The sequence below is a fragment of the Mirounga angustirostris genome, unplaced genomic scaffold (assembly GCF_029215605.1).
Source record: "Mirounga angustirostris isolate CCGP_5_RB_7025 unplaced genomic scaffold, mMirAng1.0.hap1 SCAF_6, whole genome shotgun sequence".
Classification (NCBI taxonomy): domain Eukaryota; kingdom Metazoa; phylum Chordata; class Mammalia; order Carnivora; family Phocidae; genus Mirounga; species Mirounga angustirostris.
The window spans coordinates 128,418,983-128,436,876 of NW_026991714.1; the positions used below are offsets into that span (position 1 = coordinate 128,418,983).

The following is a 17,894-nucleotide window of genomic DNA, read 5'->3' on the forward strand; positions in this document are numbered from 1 at the left end:
GAACTGAAAAAAAGGATGTAATTACCCAAACTACAATCTGGTCAGAACACTGGGATTTAATGATTGTCCCATCACTTATAGCACTGGAAGATTTCTTGAGTTTTTCCAGACCCAATCTCAGCTGGGCAGCTATGGAAATGGGACATATATTTAAATTCGTTAAGCAGTTGGTCCATCTCCTACCAGTGGGATGAGAACCAATGACCTACTCACCTTGGGAGTGACCCCACGCATGGGATGTAAGGAAAGACCTCATCTAGATCAGGCACAAATTCTAACCCAAGGGAAGCAAGGAACAATATTGGTAGTTTTTACAGCAACCAAGAAAACTCATTACTGAGAGACTTGGAAACCCCCGACATAAGACCTTATTTAATCAAGTTTCTGAGGGTATCTTTTGAATGTCAACTGGGAATAGAGAAAGAGACAGCTTTGCTTTCTTAACAGCCCAAATGTTTACAAGGTTTTCTACAACACAACCTAAGGAGGTAAAACCCACTCTGCTTGTCAACTGATCTGACAGAGGAAGGCTCTCCACACTGCTTCCTATAACCAGCAGTCAAATCCTGCTGATGCCACAGACGTCATACAAGATTGAATGCAAGTGGATCCTCAGAAAAGAAAATCAGCAGTAGGCCGACCTAGAAATGTCATGATGAAGAGAACACTAGAAGGAGCAGGCCAATGTTTCTAAGCATAATTTTTTAAAGTCCTGATCACTCACCTTCCCAAAACTCCACTGTTTTAGGTAATAATAAGGATCATCTGATTAACAAGAACAACCTATGCGTTAGCAATTGAGGAAAAGGTAAGGTGCCTAAAAGCAAGGGTTTGAGTTCTAGCTCCTCTACTTACTAATTGTGACAAGATAGGCACATTTATTAATAAGCTCAACTTCCTCATCTGTAAAATGGGGTATTTTCTTTGTCGGGGTTGCTATGAGACTTAAATGAAGTTAGACATGTAAAAACCTTAGCATAGTACCTGGCAGATGGTAAGGACTCAATGATTGGTACCTATATATCTTCTACTTTAACATTTTTATTACATTTGAAGAAAGCTCTTTAGAAAAAGAAAAAGAAAAAGACCAATCTGCAATTGGACAATAAACAATTTTGTAATTTCTGGGAAACATCATGTTCAGGACAGCAGTTGGGGGCCAAGTCACTTCATCATAGGAGACTGGGCCCACCTAGAAGGCCAGGATCTTAATGCTGTGAAAATTTCTATTCTACCAGACACTGAGTTCCCTTTAACACTATATACCTGTTGTTGGTCAGTCACATTTTTAAACTGAAATCAATCTACTTTTCACCCACAAGACAGAATTACAAACTCAGTGAGCCTACACAGGATCACTCTAACAGGGCTCTGCCTTTATCTGATCTAAACCATACTTATTCTTTTTCATCGCCCCCCCCTTTTTTTTGCCTCCTCTATCTCTTGAGAAAATAATGAAAATGGAATGCATTATTTGAGGTGAAGAAAAACTATTTACATTTACTACATGACATCTTTTCCATCACTTCCATTCCTTAAGTCCAACTTGCCTTCCCTGTGAATTAGGTGGGCGCCCAGCCTCTCTGGCGCCCTCTGCACGTTACTAGGAAGGTTACAACTTTCCCCATCTGTCATGGGACAGATTGTGGTGGGAGCTAGAATGCTATTCTGCCCAGCACACACCCTCTCATACCGGTTTGCATAAAACTTCACCAGCTTTTGGTTTTACTATGTTCATCTGGAATTCCTCATGTTCCTGTCAAAAACCTTCCTGCTCCATGGTCACTAGGCTTCCTTAATGGTTTCTGGTGAGTGACTTATATCAAAAGCTGCAAAGCGCAAATAAATTATGCCCGCCAGCTTGCCCTTGCCTACTATATTAATTCTTCTGTGGCTTCTGACAGACTAGAGATGCGTACCTCGCTCCAGAAATATGATTTTCTCTAGTTCCTTGGCCATGTCCAATTTTTCAGGCTGACATTTCAGAGAGCCCTACTGGGCTGGGCTCAATTCACATTTAGAGAAACCAAGCCATTGCCTCAGAGTGGCCTGCAACCAGGAGAATGTTCTGAAAACATTCATTACTAATGATGGTGCTTTCCTATCACATATAACTCAACTTTCATTAACTATCTTCAGCATTTTTCCTCAGCTATTTTTCTTGCTGTTGCAATAAGACCTCAGAGGCTATTACACATGACAGAGATCAAAATGGCTACCATGCCAACCCCTCCAGATCACCAGTAAAACAGGTGTTGGTGGGGCAGCTGGGTGGCTCTGTCGTTAAGCATCTGCCTTCGGCTCAGGTCGTGATCCCAGAGTCCTGGGATCGAGCCCCACATCGGGCTCCCTGCTCAGAGGGAAGCCTGCTTCTCCCTCTCACACTCCCCCCTTGCTTGTGTTCCCTTTCTCACTGTCGGTCAAATAAATAAATAAAATCTTAAAAAAAAACAAAAACAGGTGTTGGTGATAAACTACATATTTATTAGTAGCTCTACACACCATCTGTCAGTTCCTCCAAGACAATGAAAGCAATCAGCTCCTGGGAATTATAACATATTAACATTGCTCCACATATTCCAGTCCCTCTTTAAATATTTCTCACAGCCTCCCCTTCTTCCATATTCTCCTTATAAGAATAGGCTCCAGGTTTTGTGTTACCCATCACTCTCAACCTGACTAGGAACCATCTCAAAAATCACTAAATGGGGGTGCCTGGCTGGCTCAGTCAGTGCAGCATGCGACTCTTGATCTCGGGGTTGTGAGTTTGAGCCCCACACTGGGTGTAGAGATTACTTAAATATAAAAAAAATCTTTAAAAAAGAAAAAAATCTCCAGGCGCCTGGGTGGCTCAGTCCTTAAGTGTCTGCCTTCGGCTCAGGTCATGATCTCAGGGTCCTGGGATCAAGTCCCACATCAGGCTCCCTGCTCCACGGGAAGCCTGCTTCTCCCTCTCCCACTCCCCCTGCTTGTGTTCCCTCTCTTGCTGTCTCTCTGTCAAATAAATAAATAAAAATCTTTAAAAAAAAAAAAAAAGAAAGAAATCTCTAAGTAAAGATCCAGAAGATCAGAAATGAAAAGCCTCCCTCCAGCTGGCCCATCTCTCATAGCACTGCTACTTGCTAAGTGAAGAAAGTCAGGTTGCCTCAATGCAGCTCCTGACTTCTGGGTTCAGTAAAGTACTCCTAGTGTCCAGGACTCAGTGCCAAATGCTCCCTATTCCCCCAAAGCCATCTCCAGTGAGGCCCCTGGTCTTCCCTGAGGGCCCTCCTTCCTTTTCTGTGTATTCTCCCTTTTGAGAAGAATCAAGTAGAGGCATGAAACCAAGTATAAATCTCTGAGTTCTGCTCTTCATCTCAAAAACCTATAAATCTGTCCCTGATTAATTCAGGAACAAAGAGAACTCCAGAACTGACATGGATAAGGCTCTGCCTTCAATTTTCCATTTAAATCAGAAAGAGCTCCCAGACCAACAGTGGTACTTACACAAGTGGACCGCGTTATGGAAATCCAATATACAAAAGTCCAATCTTTCAAAACAGATGCATTAGGTCACTGGTTCCCAATCCTGGCTAATCATCATCCTCAACAGGGGAATCAAAAGGAAAAAAACAAAAACAGACTCCCAGTTCCCACCTCCAAGAGATTCAGATTCAGTGTGTTCAGAGGAAAGCCCAGAAATTTCTTCTTTTTGAAAAGTTCTAGGTCATTCTAATAAGCTAGGTTTGGGAACCACTACATTAAGGGATACTCACTTTATTAGAAGTCGCACCACAGGATTCCTTTAAATGGCTATACCATTTACCAGGAACATGTCTTCTACATTAAACAAAGTAACAAAGTCCCCTAGGAGTGGCCACATTTAGGAAGATTATAGAAAGATTATTAACTGTCCATTTAGGAGCCCACTTACCTCATATTTTCTATAGTTCACCAACAAAGCCAAGAGGACAACAGCATCATACCCATGCTCCCTGCGACTTGGGGGGTGAGAGAGTATCTGTAACAAGAACAAGAAGTGAATGAGTGCCAACTCCTAGTTCCTAGGAATGCAGACAGAGAAGATTTGAGGAGGTGGTTTACCCAAAAGAGAAAGATGTGACAGGGGAATTGACCTACCTGTAAAATTGCTTCAAATATGCTGTTGATCATTACATACTCTAGGATAGTGTTCTGGCTAATGTTGTCTGTCACCTGAATGAAATAAAAGGCTTTTTAAAGTCTATACTGAGGCACTCTGGTGTCTCAAGTATATCTCCTCCCCTACCATCTGAGAGAATCAGAAATGTTAGAACATTCTACTAGATACTTAGTAGACCTTCAATAAGCTCCCTGAAGCTACCAGAGCCTGAGTGGGCAGACACTAGAAGGGTAAGAAATTAGCAAATTAAAATTTCCCAATCTCTGAACTTCTCATTGTTTCTCTCACACCCTCACGTAAGCATTTACTTAACAGATTCTCAAACAAAGAAGTTTATGATCCAGAAGTCTTTGAGTGATGGCGGGGAAAGACAACTGCCTGAAGTAAATGAACAATACCCTCCTCTCCTCTCACTAGAAGACAAAGGCCAGCTCCGTTTTATCAAAATCAGAATAAAGAGAAACAGAATCACAAAAACTGTTTCCAAATAAGACCTGGTAAGAAGGGCAAATCTGACAATCCAGAAGACAATAAATCTCTAGGAGTGGTACCTCTAAAGTGATAAATATCACATACTCAGCAGGCTAAAAATGCCCGCAGTTGCTCCAAAGAGCAGCTTCCAGGAAGTGAAAGCCCATTCACCTCACTTCCTTCTACACATTCACATGCAGTGGAGTGATATGATGCCTGAGCAGAGATTTTTTTTTTTTTTTCGCTTTTCCTTTCTAACTTTAGGCTCAAATACTCAAATAAGCTTGCCCCTGCTGTCGATAACACCCTTGATAGAGAAACATATAGATGGGTCACTTACAGTCACTAAGCAAAGGAGAAGTTTCAGACATAAACTCTTCAGACTTTCAGAACCTTCTGCACAAAGCAACGAATCCAAACTCTCCATCAAGTTCTGAGAAAGAGATCCGTTAAGTATTAAAACATATCAAATAACATCTCTACTGTGTCTTTGTCCCAACTCTGGGTTATGTTACACAGGGTCATGTGTATAAGATACAATGAAGCAACCATATCATTCCCTTAGGCCTAGGCCTTGCAAGATTAGACAAAGAAAAGGAAGACCTCAAAGTGTAGCTATCTGGGGGAAAATGCTTTAGAACAACTGCACAGAACAATAAAGATTTTACTACTTTACCAAGTAAGTGTTTGCAGCCTGTCATCCTTATATAAACCTTTAGATTAGAATGAAGTAAATTGTTAAAAGGCTAATGAGTGGTTAAATAAGAAATTAAATATATGTTAAGAAAAAAAAAAAAGAAGAAGAAGAAAAAGAAGAAGGTAGCGGGAGGGGAAGAATGAAGCGGGGGAAATCGGAGGGGTAGACGAACCATGAGAGACGATGGACTCTGAAAAACAAACAGCGTTCTAGAGGGGAGGGGGGTGGGAGGATGGGTTAGCCTGGTGGTGGGTATTTAGGAGGGCACATTCTGCATGGAGCACTGGGTGTTGTGCACAAACAATGAATCATGGAACACTTCATCTAAAACTAATGTTGTAATGTAAGGGGATTAACATAAGAATAAAAAAATTAAAAAAAAGAAATTAAAAACAATAATAAACTAATTAGATAAAATTAATTAAGAAAAATAAGTGGTTAAAGATTAATAATGGTTAACTAACTATAGATAAAGTATATCATTTGATGCAGGCACACTGAACAAACAAAGACATAATATCACTACTGGCTATCACCGGCCACATACACTATCCCACAAAGCTAGCTGTGTCCACTCTGGCTGATTCTACTAGGCAATGGGATTGGAGTATATCACTTGTACTAACAATCAGCTGTCAGACCCAATGTAATCAAAAGATGAAACCCTCACCCACTACAGCTGAAGGAACAAGAAAAGAAATATTTTACATTAAATGAAGGAGGAGAATGAATGAAGAAGGCATGCTGGAAGCTCAAGTGAAGGTTCAAAATTAGCTACTTCAACAAATACATCGGGAGGGCCTACTATATGCTAAATATTGTGCTTTCAAAGAATTCAAGAAAAAAATAAGATAATGACCCGGGCTCCCAAGGCATTTACAGTCTATTGGAAGAGAAAAATAAGCAAAAGCAAACGGTTTTTTTTTTTAATTTTTTATTTAAATTCAATTAATTAACACATAATGTATTGTTAGTTTCAGAGGTAGAGGTCAGTGATTCATCAGTCTTATTAAGCAAACAGTTTTAATTTAATGATTACTATGACAGAAATATACTTGGAGAAGGGGAATTTGCTCAGAAGTCACCTATTCCAGGATTCTTCAGGGGTGGGTTATATTTTGAAAAATCAGTAGGAATTAATTAAAACTTGAAGAGGAAAAGAATTCTAGACAGGCAATATCATGATCAAAGACACATGAGGAATGAAATGGCCCTGGGTGTGGAGTTGGAATACAAGTAGTTTATTATTATGGAAGTACAGAGCAAGGCACAGTGGTGAGAGTGGAGACTGGAGAAATAAATAGGGAGCAGATGATGAAAGCTGTATAAGGCTAGCTAGGGAGTTTGGTCTTTATCCTGTTAGTGATGGGAAACTAATGAAGGATTTTAAGCAAGAAAGATTTGAGTGTAAGATACATCACTGTGGTATCAGTGTGGATGACAGATTTAAAGATGGTAAGCCTGGAGGGAAGGAGACAAATGAGGACTAATCTATCAATTTTCTGAGGAAGTTGCCATGTCTTATTTGCCTCTGTATCCCCAGTGCCTGGCACATCAGAGCCAACCGATGTTTGTCAAAAGAATGAAGGCATCACCGCAATAGTTCAAGCAAGAGATAACGGGAACATTGGCAGTAGGGGAAAGAAAGGGAAGAAAGGTATGAGAAATATGAACTGAGGCAAAATTAGCTGATCTTAGTGATCATCTGGATATGAAAGATGAGGGAAAGAGTCAAGAATGACTCCCAAGTTTTTGGCTTGGGTGACTGAGACGACAGGTGAGCCCATTCTGATGTGGAATGAATGAAAAAAAAAAAAGAAAAAAAAACAGATGAAGGGAAAACATTTTGTAGATGTCAAGCAAGAGGTACTTCAGGGATGTGTGAGTGTGTATATTCAGCAACTGCTTATAAAGTATACTACTCTGAGTCTCATGACAGGACGTTAAGGCAAAAAATAAGAGATTTAGTAACCAAGAGCATATAGGCAACAATGAGAACTATGAGAATGAGAGAGATCTGGGATTTCACCACCATATATATATATACACACACACATATATATATATACATATATACACACATACATATATATACACACACATATATATATATGAGCTGTATAGGAGAGAATTAAAAACTAACTCCAGGTACTAAGTCTTCATGTATTTATAATTGTATATTCATAACTTTTTTTAAAATAACTTAATCACTATAAGAATTCTTTGTCAAATAGATTATTTTAAATTTAGTGAGTGACAGAAGACTAATTCTTCAAAGTTTATATTATAAACAACCTTCATTCAAGATAGTGTCAAACACTATAAATCAGATAGCTGATAAGGGACTTACATCCAAAATACATAAAGAACTCTTATAACGCAACAATAAAAAGACAAATAACTCAATCTAGAAATGGGTAAAGGATTTGAAAAGACATTTCTCTAAAAATATATATATAAAAGACAGACAAAAAACAACTGTTGACAAGGATGTGGAAAAATTAGAACCCTTATACATTGCTGATGGAAAAGCAAAATGGAATAGCAACTTTGGAAAACAGTTTGGAAGTTCCTTGAAATGTTAAATATAGAGTTACCATATGACCCAGCAATTCTCCTCCTAGGTATATCCCCAAGAGAACTGAAAACCTACATCCACACAAAAACTTGTTCATGAATGTTCACAGCAGCCTTATTCATAATAGCCAAAATGTTGAAATATCCCACATATCAACTGATGAATAAAATGATGCAGTACATTCATACAATGAAATATTAATCAGCCAAAAAAAGGAATGAAGTACTGATATATGCTACAACATGGATGAACCTTGAAAACATTATGCTAAGTGCAAGAAGCCAGACACAGAAGACCACACATAATTCCATTACTATGAGATGTCCAGAATAGGTAAATCAAGAGAGACACAAAGTGGATTAATGGTTGCCAGGGCCTGGAGAGAAGGGGGAATGGAGAATGACTGCTAATGGGTACATGTTTTCTTTTTGGAGTGATAAGAACGTTCCAAAATTAACAGTGGTGATGGTTGTACAACTCTATGGATATACTAAAAACCACTGAATGAGGGGCACCTGGCTAGCTCAGTCAGTGGAGCACAGGACTCTCGATCTCTGGATTTTGAGTCCGAGCCCCACAGTGGGTATAGACATTACTTTAAAATAAAATCTCAAAAAAAAAAAAAAAAGAAAGAAAGAACGAACCACTGAATTACTACACTTTTTAAAAGGGTGAATTGTATATGTGAATTATCTATCAATAAAGCTGTTATTTTTAAAAAGTGTCCAACAGGGCACCTGGGTGGCTCAGTCAGTTAAGCGTCTGCCTTCAGCTCGGGTCATGATCCCAGGATCCTGGGATCGAGTCCCGCATCGGGCTCCCTGCTCAGCGGGGAGCCTGCTTCTCCCTCTGACTGCTGCTTCCCCTGCTCATGCTCTCTCTCTGACAAATAAATAAAATCTTAAAAAAAAAAAAAAGTCAAACAATAGAAATAAAAATTCTGATAGTCATTGTGTTAAATAAGAAAACTTAAGTTTAGAACCAAAGTTACCCTTGTATATTATATTTCCCTTGTTATATTTTATTTGAGTTCATAAGTGTTTTTAAGAATGTATGAGCACATGATATAAATCAAAAAATAAACTGCTCAGTCTTTATCCTGCAGGGGAAGGATACTTCAATTCAAATTTGAATTTCAACTTTTCCTTTATTCAGACAAACCAAATTTGTAAAACAAAAATACTCAAATTCAAGACCAAATTCAACCATTTATATCTACCTGCGTGCACATCTTCTAGTACCTTAACTGTCTGCAGATGGTACCCATGAACAGCTGTCAGAAGCAGCCATCCACAGTCACACCTGCAACTGACACCTCACCTTCATGCACAGCTCTGCCTTGTCAAAGCCCATCAGCATGTTGATAATGTCAAACCCAGAGGTAGATTTATTCTTTTGATGGACTCCTCGAATGAGTGCACACAAGGTCTGCAGAGATTAGAGAAAGAATTCTTTTGTAGAGAGAAGTCTCAAAACATGAAGGGCACTGGATCTGTCGCCTCACATTGCAACCTCAGAACCTCCTCCTTACACAGCTGACGTTCAATTACTCTTACCACTCTTAGCTCCGAAACAGTCTGAATCTTACTATGTGCAAAATCCAAAAATTAAAAGAGGAATAACAATTGAAACTGTTGTCATCCTTTTTTTTTTTTTTTTTTTTTGCTGTTTTTTGGCCATCATCCTCTTTTCAAAAACTGCACTGCATGCAAAGACTGGAAGGTGAACTCAAAAATAAAAACAGTTCTTGGGCGCCTGGGTGGCTCAGTTGGTTAAGCAACTGCCTTCGGCTCAGGTCATGATCCTGGGGTCCTGGGATATCGAGTCCCACATTGGGCTCCCGGCTCGGCGGGAAGCCTGCTTCTCCCTCTCCCACTCCCCCTGCTTGTGTTCCTGCTCTCGCTGTCTCTGTCTCTGTCAAATAAATAAATAAAATCTTTAAAAAATAAAAAAATAAAAAAAGTTCTTGAGTTTGAGTCATGTGATTGGTGAAACTTTCCTTTATTTAAAATTAATTCTAGTATTTACATTATAATTGATAATTTTTAGTATTTTTAATAACTACAAGTTATTTCAGTCCATATGATAACAACCAATTGCTTGAAAACTTAAATTCTTTACAATCTCCATCCACTACTGACTAGCTGTGTAAACCCAGACAAATTAGGTTAACTTTTCAGTGCCTCAGTTTTTTCATCTATAAAATGGGAATGACAATAATAGCACCCATCTCATAGGGATGTTGTGAGAACTATGTGAATTAACACCGTAAAGCGCTTGGAATAGTCCCTGGAACTTTGTTAATGCTCCAAGAATAGTGCCTGAAACACTGTTAAAGCTTAGCAAGTCTCATTATAATAATGTAAGCCATTATAATAACGTACTATATTTTTATGGGTCACTAAGTGACTTAATGCCAATTTATTTCCACTGAACCAAAAACAGTTTACCATTCATGCCCCCACAGTGAGTCACTGCAATTACAGGAAGCATAATTTCCAACTTTCATTTCAGCTTTCAGTGAGCCCCTACAATTGCGATGCCCAAAATGCATGGTCCTTCTTTCTGGGACATCAGCTCAATAGGTAATTTCTACAATCTACAGATGAGAAAACTGGTAAAGTGATTTATCCAACTAGTAAGTTAGAAATTTAAACCCAATCTATCAAAAGTTCCAATAAAATATTTTATGTTGTCATGGATTCTTCATATTCTGTTTGTCAATCACTGCCCTATAGCCATTCAGCCTGATCTAGGCTACACGGGAGCTACTGTACTATAAACTTTAGAAATTTTGCCCATCATTCACTCAATAAAAATTTACTTCTAAAGTACTGAGTATTTACCAGGCACTGTCCTACATGCTAGGAACAAAGTACTGAATGAAACTATCAAAGTCTTTGCTCTCAAGAAGACTATAATGTGGGGCGCCTAGGTGGCTCAGTTGTTAGGCGTCTGCCTTCGGCTCAGGTCATGATCCTAGGGTCCTGGGATCGAGTCCCACATCGGGCTCCCTGCTCGGCGGGAAGCCTGCTTCTCCCTCTCCCACTCCCCCTGCTTTGTTACCTCTCTCGCTGTGTCTCTCTCTGTCAAATAAATACTTAAAAAAAAAAAAAAAGCCTATAATGTATCCCCTTGAACCCAATGTTGGCACATAAAAGTCATTCAAGAAATAATTATTCAGGGGCGCCTGGGTGGCTCAGTCGGTTAAGCGGCTGCCTTCGGCTCAGGTCATGATCCCAGGGTCCTGGGATAGAGCCCCGCATCAGGCTCCCTGCTCAGCAGAGAGCCTGCTTCTCCCTTTCCCTCTGCCTGCCACTCTGCCTACCTGTGCTATCTCTCTGTCAAATAAAGAAATTAAAAAAAAAAAAAAATCTTAAAAAAGAAGAAAAGAAGTAATTACTCAGTGATCATGCCACTTAGCGTAAAGAACAATGATTCTTAATGTTTTCTAAGTTACAGACCCTTTTGAGAATCTGATGAAAGCTCTCTTTACAGAAAAAATGTACACATGCACATAAAATATTACATATAACTTCCGGGAGTGAAGGACCCTCTGAAACCTCAGATTAAGAACTCCTGATCTAGTGAGAAAATATTGTGTTAAGAATCTCTTCTGATTTTTGCTGTAGACTAACTATCCCTGACTCATAGCTTCCCCAATATCTCTTCCTTTCCTCAAATAATTCAAGCATTCTGTCAATCTGCTTTGGTATTAGATCAAATTATACAAGTGGACAAGAGTACTAGTGAAGTGTCAATTTCTTTTTTCTTTTTTTTCTTTTTAAAGATTTTATTTATTTATTTGACAGAGAGAGACACAGCTAGAAAGGGAACACAAGCAGGCGGAGTGGGAGAGGGAGAAGCAGGCTCTCCGCTGAGCAGGGAGCCCGATGCAGGGCTTGATCCCAGGACCCTGGGATCATGACCTGAGCTGAAGGCAGACGCTTAATGACTGAGCCACCCAGGCGCCCAAGTGTCAATTTCTTTAACCAGAAAGATGGCTAAACAAACATACATAGATGTTTATGATTTAAAGGAAAAAAAAACAAAACCCTTCATACCTAAGGGCAATTTTAGGTTCCTCAGGTCCCAACACATGTGTTACAATTCCTTTCCCCTGTTAAACAAGACTTCCCCGGTCTCCCAACCTTGTACCTGCAAAGCATTGACAACTCGAATTGGATGTTCCTCTCCCAGAGCCTGGATGCAGTGTTGAAATAAGCAATTAATATTATCCTTGATCTTCATTAACTCCTCACCATCAAGAGATTCCAGCTTGCCTTCTAGGTACTCCAAATTCACCTACCAAGGAAAGAGTAAGGGTATTATTTTTAGTAACATTTTTAGTGAATTGTATTTAATGTGAGTGCATTTTTAGTGTAGCACCTAGAACATGAGAAAGCAATTTCAGTTACCAGGAAAATCCAGAGATATCATCAAGTTTACCTTCATAAGGAAGAGCTCCTCCCAAAATCGAGGACTGCACTTACTGGGGTCCTCTGTCTGAAACCAGAAAATAAGCAGGTTCAATATCCCCAGCTAACACTGAAGCATTAAGAATACATCTGAAAGGGGGCCCCTGGGTGGCTCGGTCAGTTGAGTGTCCAACTCTCGGTTTCAGCTTAGGTCATGATCTCAAGGTGGTAGGATCGAGCCCAACCTCGGGTTCTGCACTGGGTGGGGAGTTTGCTTAGGATTCTCTCCCTCTCCCTCTGCCCCTTCCCCAGCTCACACGCACACATAATTCCTTCCCCCCTAAAATAAATAAATCTTGGGCGCCTGGGTGGCTCAGTCGTTAAGCGTCTGCCTTCGGCTCAGGTCATGATCCCAGGGTCCTGGGATCGAGTCCCACATCGGGCTCCCTGCTCGGCAGGAAGCCTGCTTCTCGCTCTCCCACTCCCCCTGCTTGTGTTCCTGCTCTCGCTATCTCTCTCTCTGTCAAATAAATAAATAAAATCTTTAAAAAAAAAAGAAAAATCTTAAAAAAGAAAGAACACATCTGAAAGGGTCACTTACACATAATCAATGTTACCTTTCAAAATTAACTCTGAAAATGCTTGGTCGTTCTATACTGTTATAACACGGAACAATAGTTTTAGAGGCTTTTTTCCCCCAAAATGGAAGACACTGTGCATAGATATATATTCCCTGTGCCAAAAGTTAAATAATGGCTCAAAGAATCTCCCTCAAATCTTTCTCTTCTAGCAAGACGTGAACCTAACCATCTGAGTAAGATAGTCACATTATATGTCCCCATCACATCTGTAGGTCTTCAAAGCCCTTTCACATACATGAAATACAATGGCCCAGAGAGCCAGGTATGGTAGATGTTATCAGTATCCTCCTTTTAGCTGGGGCACCTGGGTAGCTCAGTCAGTTAAGTGTCTGCCTTCAGCTCAGGTCATGATCCCAGGGTCCGGGGACTGAGCCCCAAGTCAGGCTCCTTCCTCAGCAGGGAGCCTGCTTGTCCTTCTGTCCCTCTCCCAACTTGTACTCTCTCTCCTTCTCTGCCCCCTCTCTCAAAAAAATAAATAAAATCTTAAAAAAAATAAAAGTATCCTCCTTTTAGGAAAGAGGATCCACCAAGTTACTTACACTGGTACAAGAGCCAGAACCCAGACCACATAAGCAATACTGCCATGGTTTTACAACATCCTGTGTTGACTGCTCTTACTACTTGCCCTCCTGTATGCATTTAATTCTCTGTACAGAGCTTTTAATATGCTCCTTCCTTACTTCAAATTGGTCCAAAAGGTTAACAAAATTATAGTGCTAAAACCTAAATCTTCTTAGCAATAATTTTCAAACATTAATTCAAAAGAGTCAAAGGCTTCTGGTTAAGGAGCAAAATGAGAAAAAAAGAACTTCTACTTTAAGGAAAGCTAATGACATAAAACCAGTGGATCAATCACCCACTATCACCCTTAAGTTGACCTTTTAAAATTACTACCAAAATAAATAAATAAATAAAAGTACTACCAAGAACTAATATCTTCATTAGTTAAGAACTCCTGATCTAATAAGAAAATACTATACTAGGAATCTCTTCTGGATTTTTAACTGAGAATGACACAGAGAAGTTACATTTCTGGCCTCCTCCTAAGGTGCTCCTTCAGTGATTTTTTTTCTACCCCTTTCTCCTAGGAGGGGTCACACTCACACTCTGACTCTCACACTTCTCTTTTTTTTTTAATTAATTTATTAATTTGAGAGACAGCACAGCAGGGAGAGACAGAGGGAGATGGAGAGTCTTAAGCAGACTCCGGGCTGAGCCAACGTGGGCCTCTATCTCACAGCCCCAAGATCACAACCTAGGCCGAAACCAAGAGTCAGACGCTTAACCAACTGCGCCACCCAGGCTCCCCTTGACTCTCACACTTCTGTAATGTCATTTTGTTACCTATATATGAAACTCAAGACTACTCGTGGAGTTGGCACTTCCCATCCTCAAAGTTCAATCAACAGTCCTATGTATGCCAACCTTACTTAACATAGAAAGAACCCTAATAGGATCCAAGTACCCACTCATTTTCTCTGTATAACCACCTGTACTGACCTGTGCAATTCTGTATTAATTTTTTGCATATCAAACTCTATCTCTAAGGCTTGCCCAGAGTTAAAGGTTTTACTTGATCGCATTATTTATTCTGGGCCATGTGGCAAAGTTGAACAAGTAAGGGCCATGGAGTCAAACGTTAGGGTTCAAACCATGGCTCCATCACCTTCCAGCTATGATCCCCAGTTTCCTCATCTGAAAAATGCTTTTACATGACACATGTGAAAACATGGCACTCTTGGAGCATTCTTGTCAGAATTAGAGTTAATGTACTTAGTGATGCACTTAGACGCCAGGCACATGGTAGAAATTCAATACATGGTGGGGCACCTGGGTGGTTCAGTCATTAAGCGTCTGCCTTCAGCTCAGGTCATGATCCCGGGGTCCTGGGATCGAGCCCCACATCAGGCTCCCTGCTCAACAGGAAGCCTGCTTCTCCCTCTCCCACTCCCCCTGCTTGTGTTCCCTCTCTCACTGTCTCTCTGTGTCATATAAATAAATAAAATCTTAAAAAAAAAAAAAAGAAATTCAATACAATGGTAACTCTTTTTATAAGTATTATTCCATTTTACATGCACTACTTACAATCAGAATTTCAGAAGGCAAGTACCCTGCAGGGTAACCCTCCCTGACAGAGTAGATTTCAAAACAAAGGCCTGGACTGTGGTCAATCAGCAGTTATGAAGACCCAAAGAAATCCTCAATCCAATCGCTAATAATTTGTCAGTGATCTTATATAGTTGGAGAATGTGATAGACTAAGCAATTGTTCCGTCCACTAACAACTTGAGATGTAACAGTTCATCTTTTTTTTTTTTTAAGATTTTATTTATTTATTTGAGAGAGAAAGAGAGAGTGAGAGAGAGCATGAGCAGGGTGAAGGGCAGAGGGAGAAACAGACTCCCCACTGAGCAGGGAGCTGGACGTGGGGATCGATCCCAGGACTCCGGGATCATGACCTGAGCCGAAGGCAGACGCTTAACCAACTGAGCCATTCAGGCACCCCAATAGCTCATCTTTTAAAAATAATTGAATCATAGAATTCTAGGGCCAAAAGGAATTTCAAGGGACATCTAGGATAGAAGAGTACTTACATTGGATCATATGGAAGACAAGTCTTTCTTAAAGATACTAAAAAAAAAAAAAAAAAGCTTCCCGAGCTTTACTCCCTCTTTCAATTGTTTTACTGAGCTCATGGCAATAACCTATAAGAACAACATAACAGCAACCTATATTAATTAATACATGATCATAATTTCTACCATGAGAGAGCTCACACTCTCACCCTTGCTCTCCCTTTCTCCCTCTGAAGAACTAAAAGGCAGCAGGCAGGGGTGAGCTTATTTCTCATTTTGGAACAAGAAACTAAGGAGTCAAGCTGCACAGAACTGTCAGAGCTCCGGGCCTTACCATAAAGATCTCATCATACATCAGCACCACCTTTTCCTTCAGTGGTTTTTTGGAGGCTGAAGATTTCCGGAGCAAACCCCCTCGTTTCTCCACCTGTGCCATCGTTAGAGAATCTGTGAAAAGAAAGCCACAGTCAGTGCTATAAATGCTCTCCAAGATGCTGGGTAGTCTGTTGAAAAGCTTTCAAAGGGAAATTTTTTAGGAAGAAGAAAAAATGATAAACAGCCACATAATAGATCTTGTGCATCTGTCCAACACCCCATCCCCTGACCAGGTAATTTCAAGACTTAAATCATTACTTGGCCTACAGCAAAACACAATTTACATCTTTAAAACATGCCAGTAGACAAGGCTTATAGCAGATCCAAAACCAAGAAGGAAAGTGTAACTAGCTCCATCTATAATAGATCTGGCCATATATTTGAGGTCGATGGAAGGAAGGCTGCAAAGCACACACTGCCCACAGACTGATGGTGAAGTTAAATTTCAAGTATTGATTGAGCTTAGGACCATTAAGGCAGGAAGTGTGCTGCAGACTGATGTGCTCCATTGATTTCCCCAAAGTAAGTAGGTCCTCATCACTGCAAAGTACTTGGCCTTCACTGCCTCATAAATCACACTGCACTTGACTGTCTTCAGAAATTCCTCTGAAAAGAGACCCAAGGCAGAAAATAGCAGTTATAAGAACAAAAATTAAATCTGATTTCAAAATAACTGATATAACAATATACTTCTTTCAAATCTAATTATATATATATTTATAACACTACTGCAGATTAAAACCTCAGTGTATTTTTCAATTCTATATAAAAGCAATTCCATGAATCATGCCCAAATTTCCCATCTTGTTTCAAGGAATTTCAATTTTTTACAACTGAGAACTTAAAATCCCACAGGTCTCCACTGTGGATTTACACATTTCCCCTCACTTCCCAGATTCTTTCTACTGTTGACAAAATTCCTGTCTCTCTCTTAAATTCTAGGCTCTAGTTGTGAAACTTAATCTCACCCAATGGGAAGTATGGGCAGTAGCAAGGAGCCTGATTTTACTTCCAAACAAATCCAAAGCAGCAGAATAAAATTAATTTTGTTCAATGACTTTCATTTTTTTTTAAAGATTTATTTATTTATTCGACAGAGAGAGAGAGACAGCGAGAACAGGAACACAAGCAGGGGGAGCGGGAGAATCAGGCTTCCTGCAGAGCAGGGAGCCCGATACGGGGCTTGATCCCAGAACCCTGGATCATGACCTGAGCCGAAGGCAGACGCTTAACGCCTGAGCCACCCAGGTGCCCCTGTTCAATGACTTTTAGAAAATATGTGCTATCTTTCAAATCAAAATCAAAATTTTATTTGAGGAAGAGACGCATCCAATAGCATAAAAGAATATATCTCAGAGATTGTTTTTCTTTAATATATATAGCTAAAAAGGAGATTTACCTTTGAGCATAAAAAAACACAAAGCACAGAAAATTTCTCCAACTAGATATGAAGCATCTTTAGCACAGGGACTACATCTTATCCTTTTTCTATAAGCACTTGGCTCAGGGTATATGCTCAGTGTATGCTCATCACTGACTGATTCTGAAATGGAGGGAAGCCTAAAAAGTCCTAGATGTGACCTAAAATTTTATTAAGACCTATCTCTGTCAAAGCCTCACTAAGTCCTCAAATTCCATTATGGTCCAGAGAAAACTGAAGGAAAAAATAACAACAACAAAAAGAGAGAGAAGATGCTTTTGGGCAATTTATACTATATTGATCATGGCTTTGCCTTAAAGCATGAAATACAGCCTCTGTTCAAAACATTCCTGTGTCTTTTAAATAGGTTGTCAAGAGGAAGATGTCCTTATCGGGGGAAAATAAATTGGAAATCAACAGGATCCCATTAAAATAAATCAAAAGCAATGCAATTCTAAGCTTAGTGGATATAGATCTTTCATGTGTTCAGCTTCAACCAGTTGATTATCGGGAATAGCAGGAATCACGAGTTCCTGGATGTGAAAAGCACCTGTTTACAAACAGGCCCCTCTGAGGAT

General features: G+C 39.8%; 1 protein-coding gene across 3 annotated transcripts in view; it reads right to left on the reverse strand.

Annotated features, from left to right (window-relative positions):
* ARMH3 (armadillo like helical domain containing 3) overlaps positions 1–17,894 on the reverse strand; it is a 181,025-nt gene that overhangs the window by 151,336 nt on the left and 11,795 nt on the right. For all 3 annotated transcript variants that reach the window (XM_064595201.1, XM_045878674.3, XM_064595200.1), the window contains exons 2-8: positions 15,856–15,968; positions 12,337–12,393; positions 12,046–12,192; positions 9,208–9,315; positions 4,953–5,045; positions 4,120–4,194; positions 3,914–4,000 (exon numbers count right to left, since the gene is read on the reverse strand). In XM_064595201.1, the coding sequence (XP_064451271.1) occupies positions 3,914–4,000; positions 4,120–4,194; positions 4,953–5,045; positions 9,208–9,315; positions 12,046–12,192; positions 12,337–12,393; positions 15,856–15,957 (669 nt within the window). In that variant the 5' untranslated portion in view covers positions 15,958–15,968. The remainder of the gene's footprint in view (positions 1–3,913; positions 4,001–4,119; positions 4,195–4,952; positions 5,046–9,207; positions 9,316–12,045; positions 12,193–12,336; positions 12,394–15,855; positions 15,969–17,894) is intronic.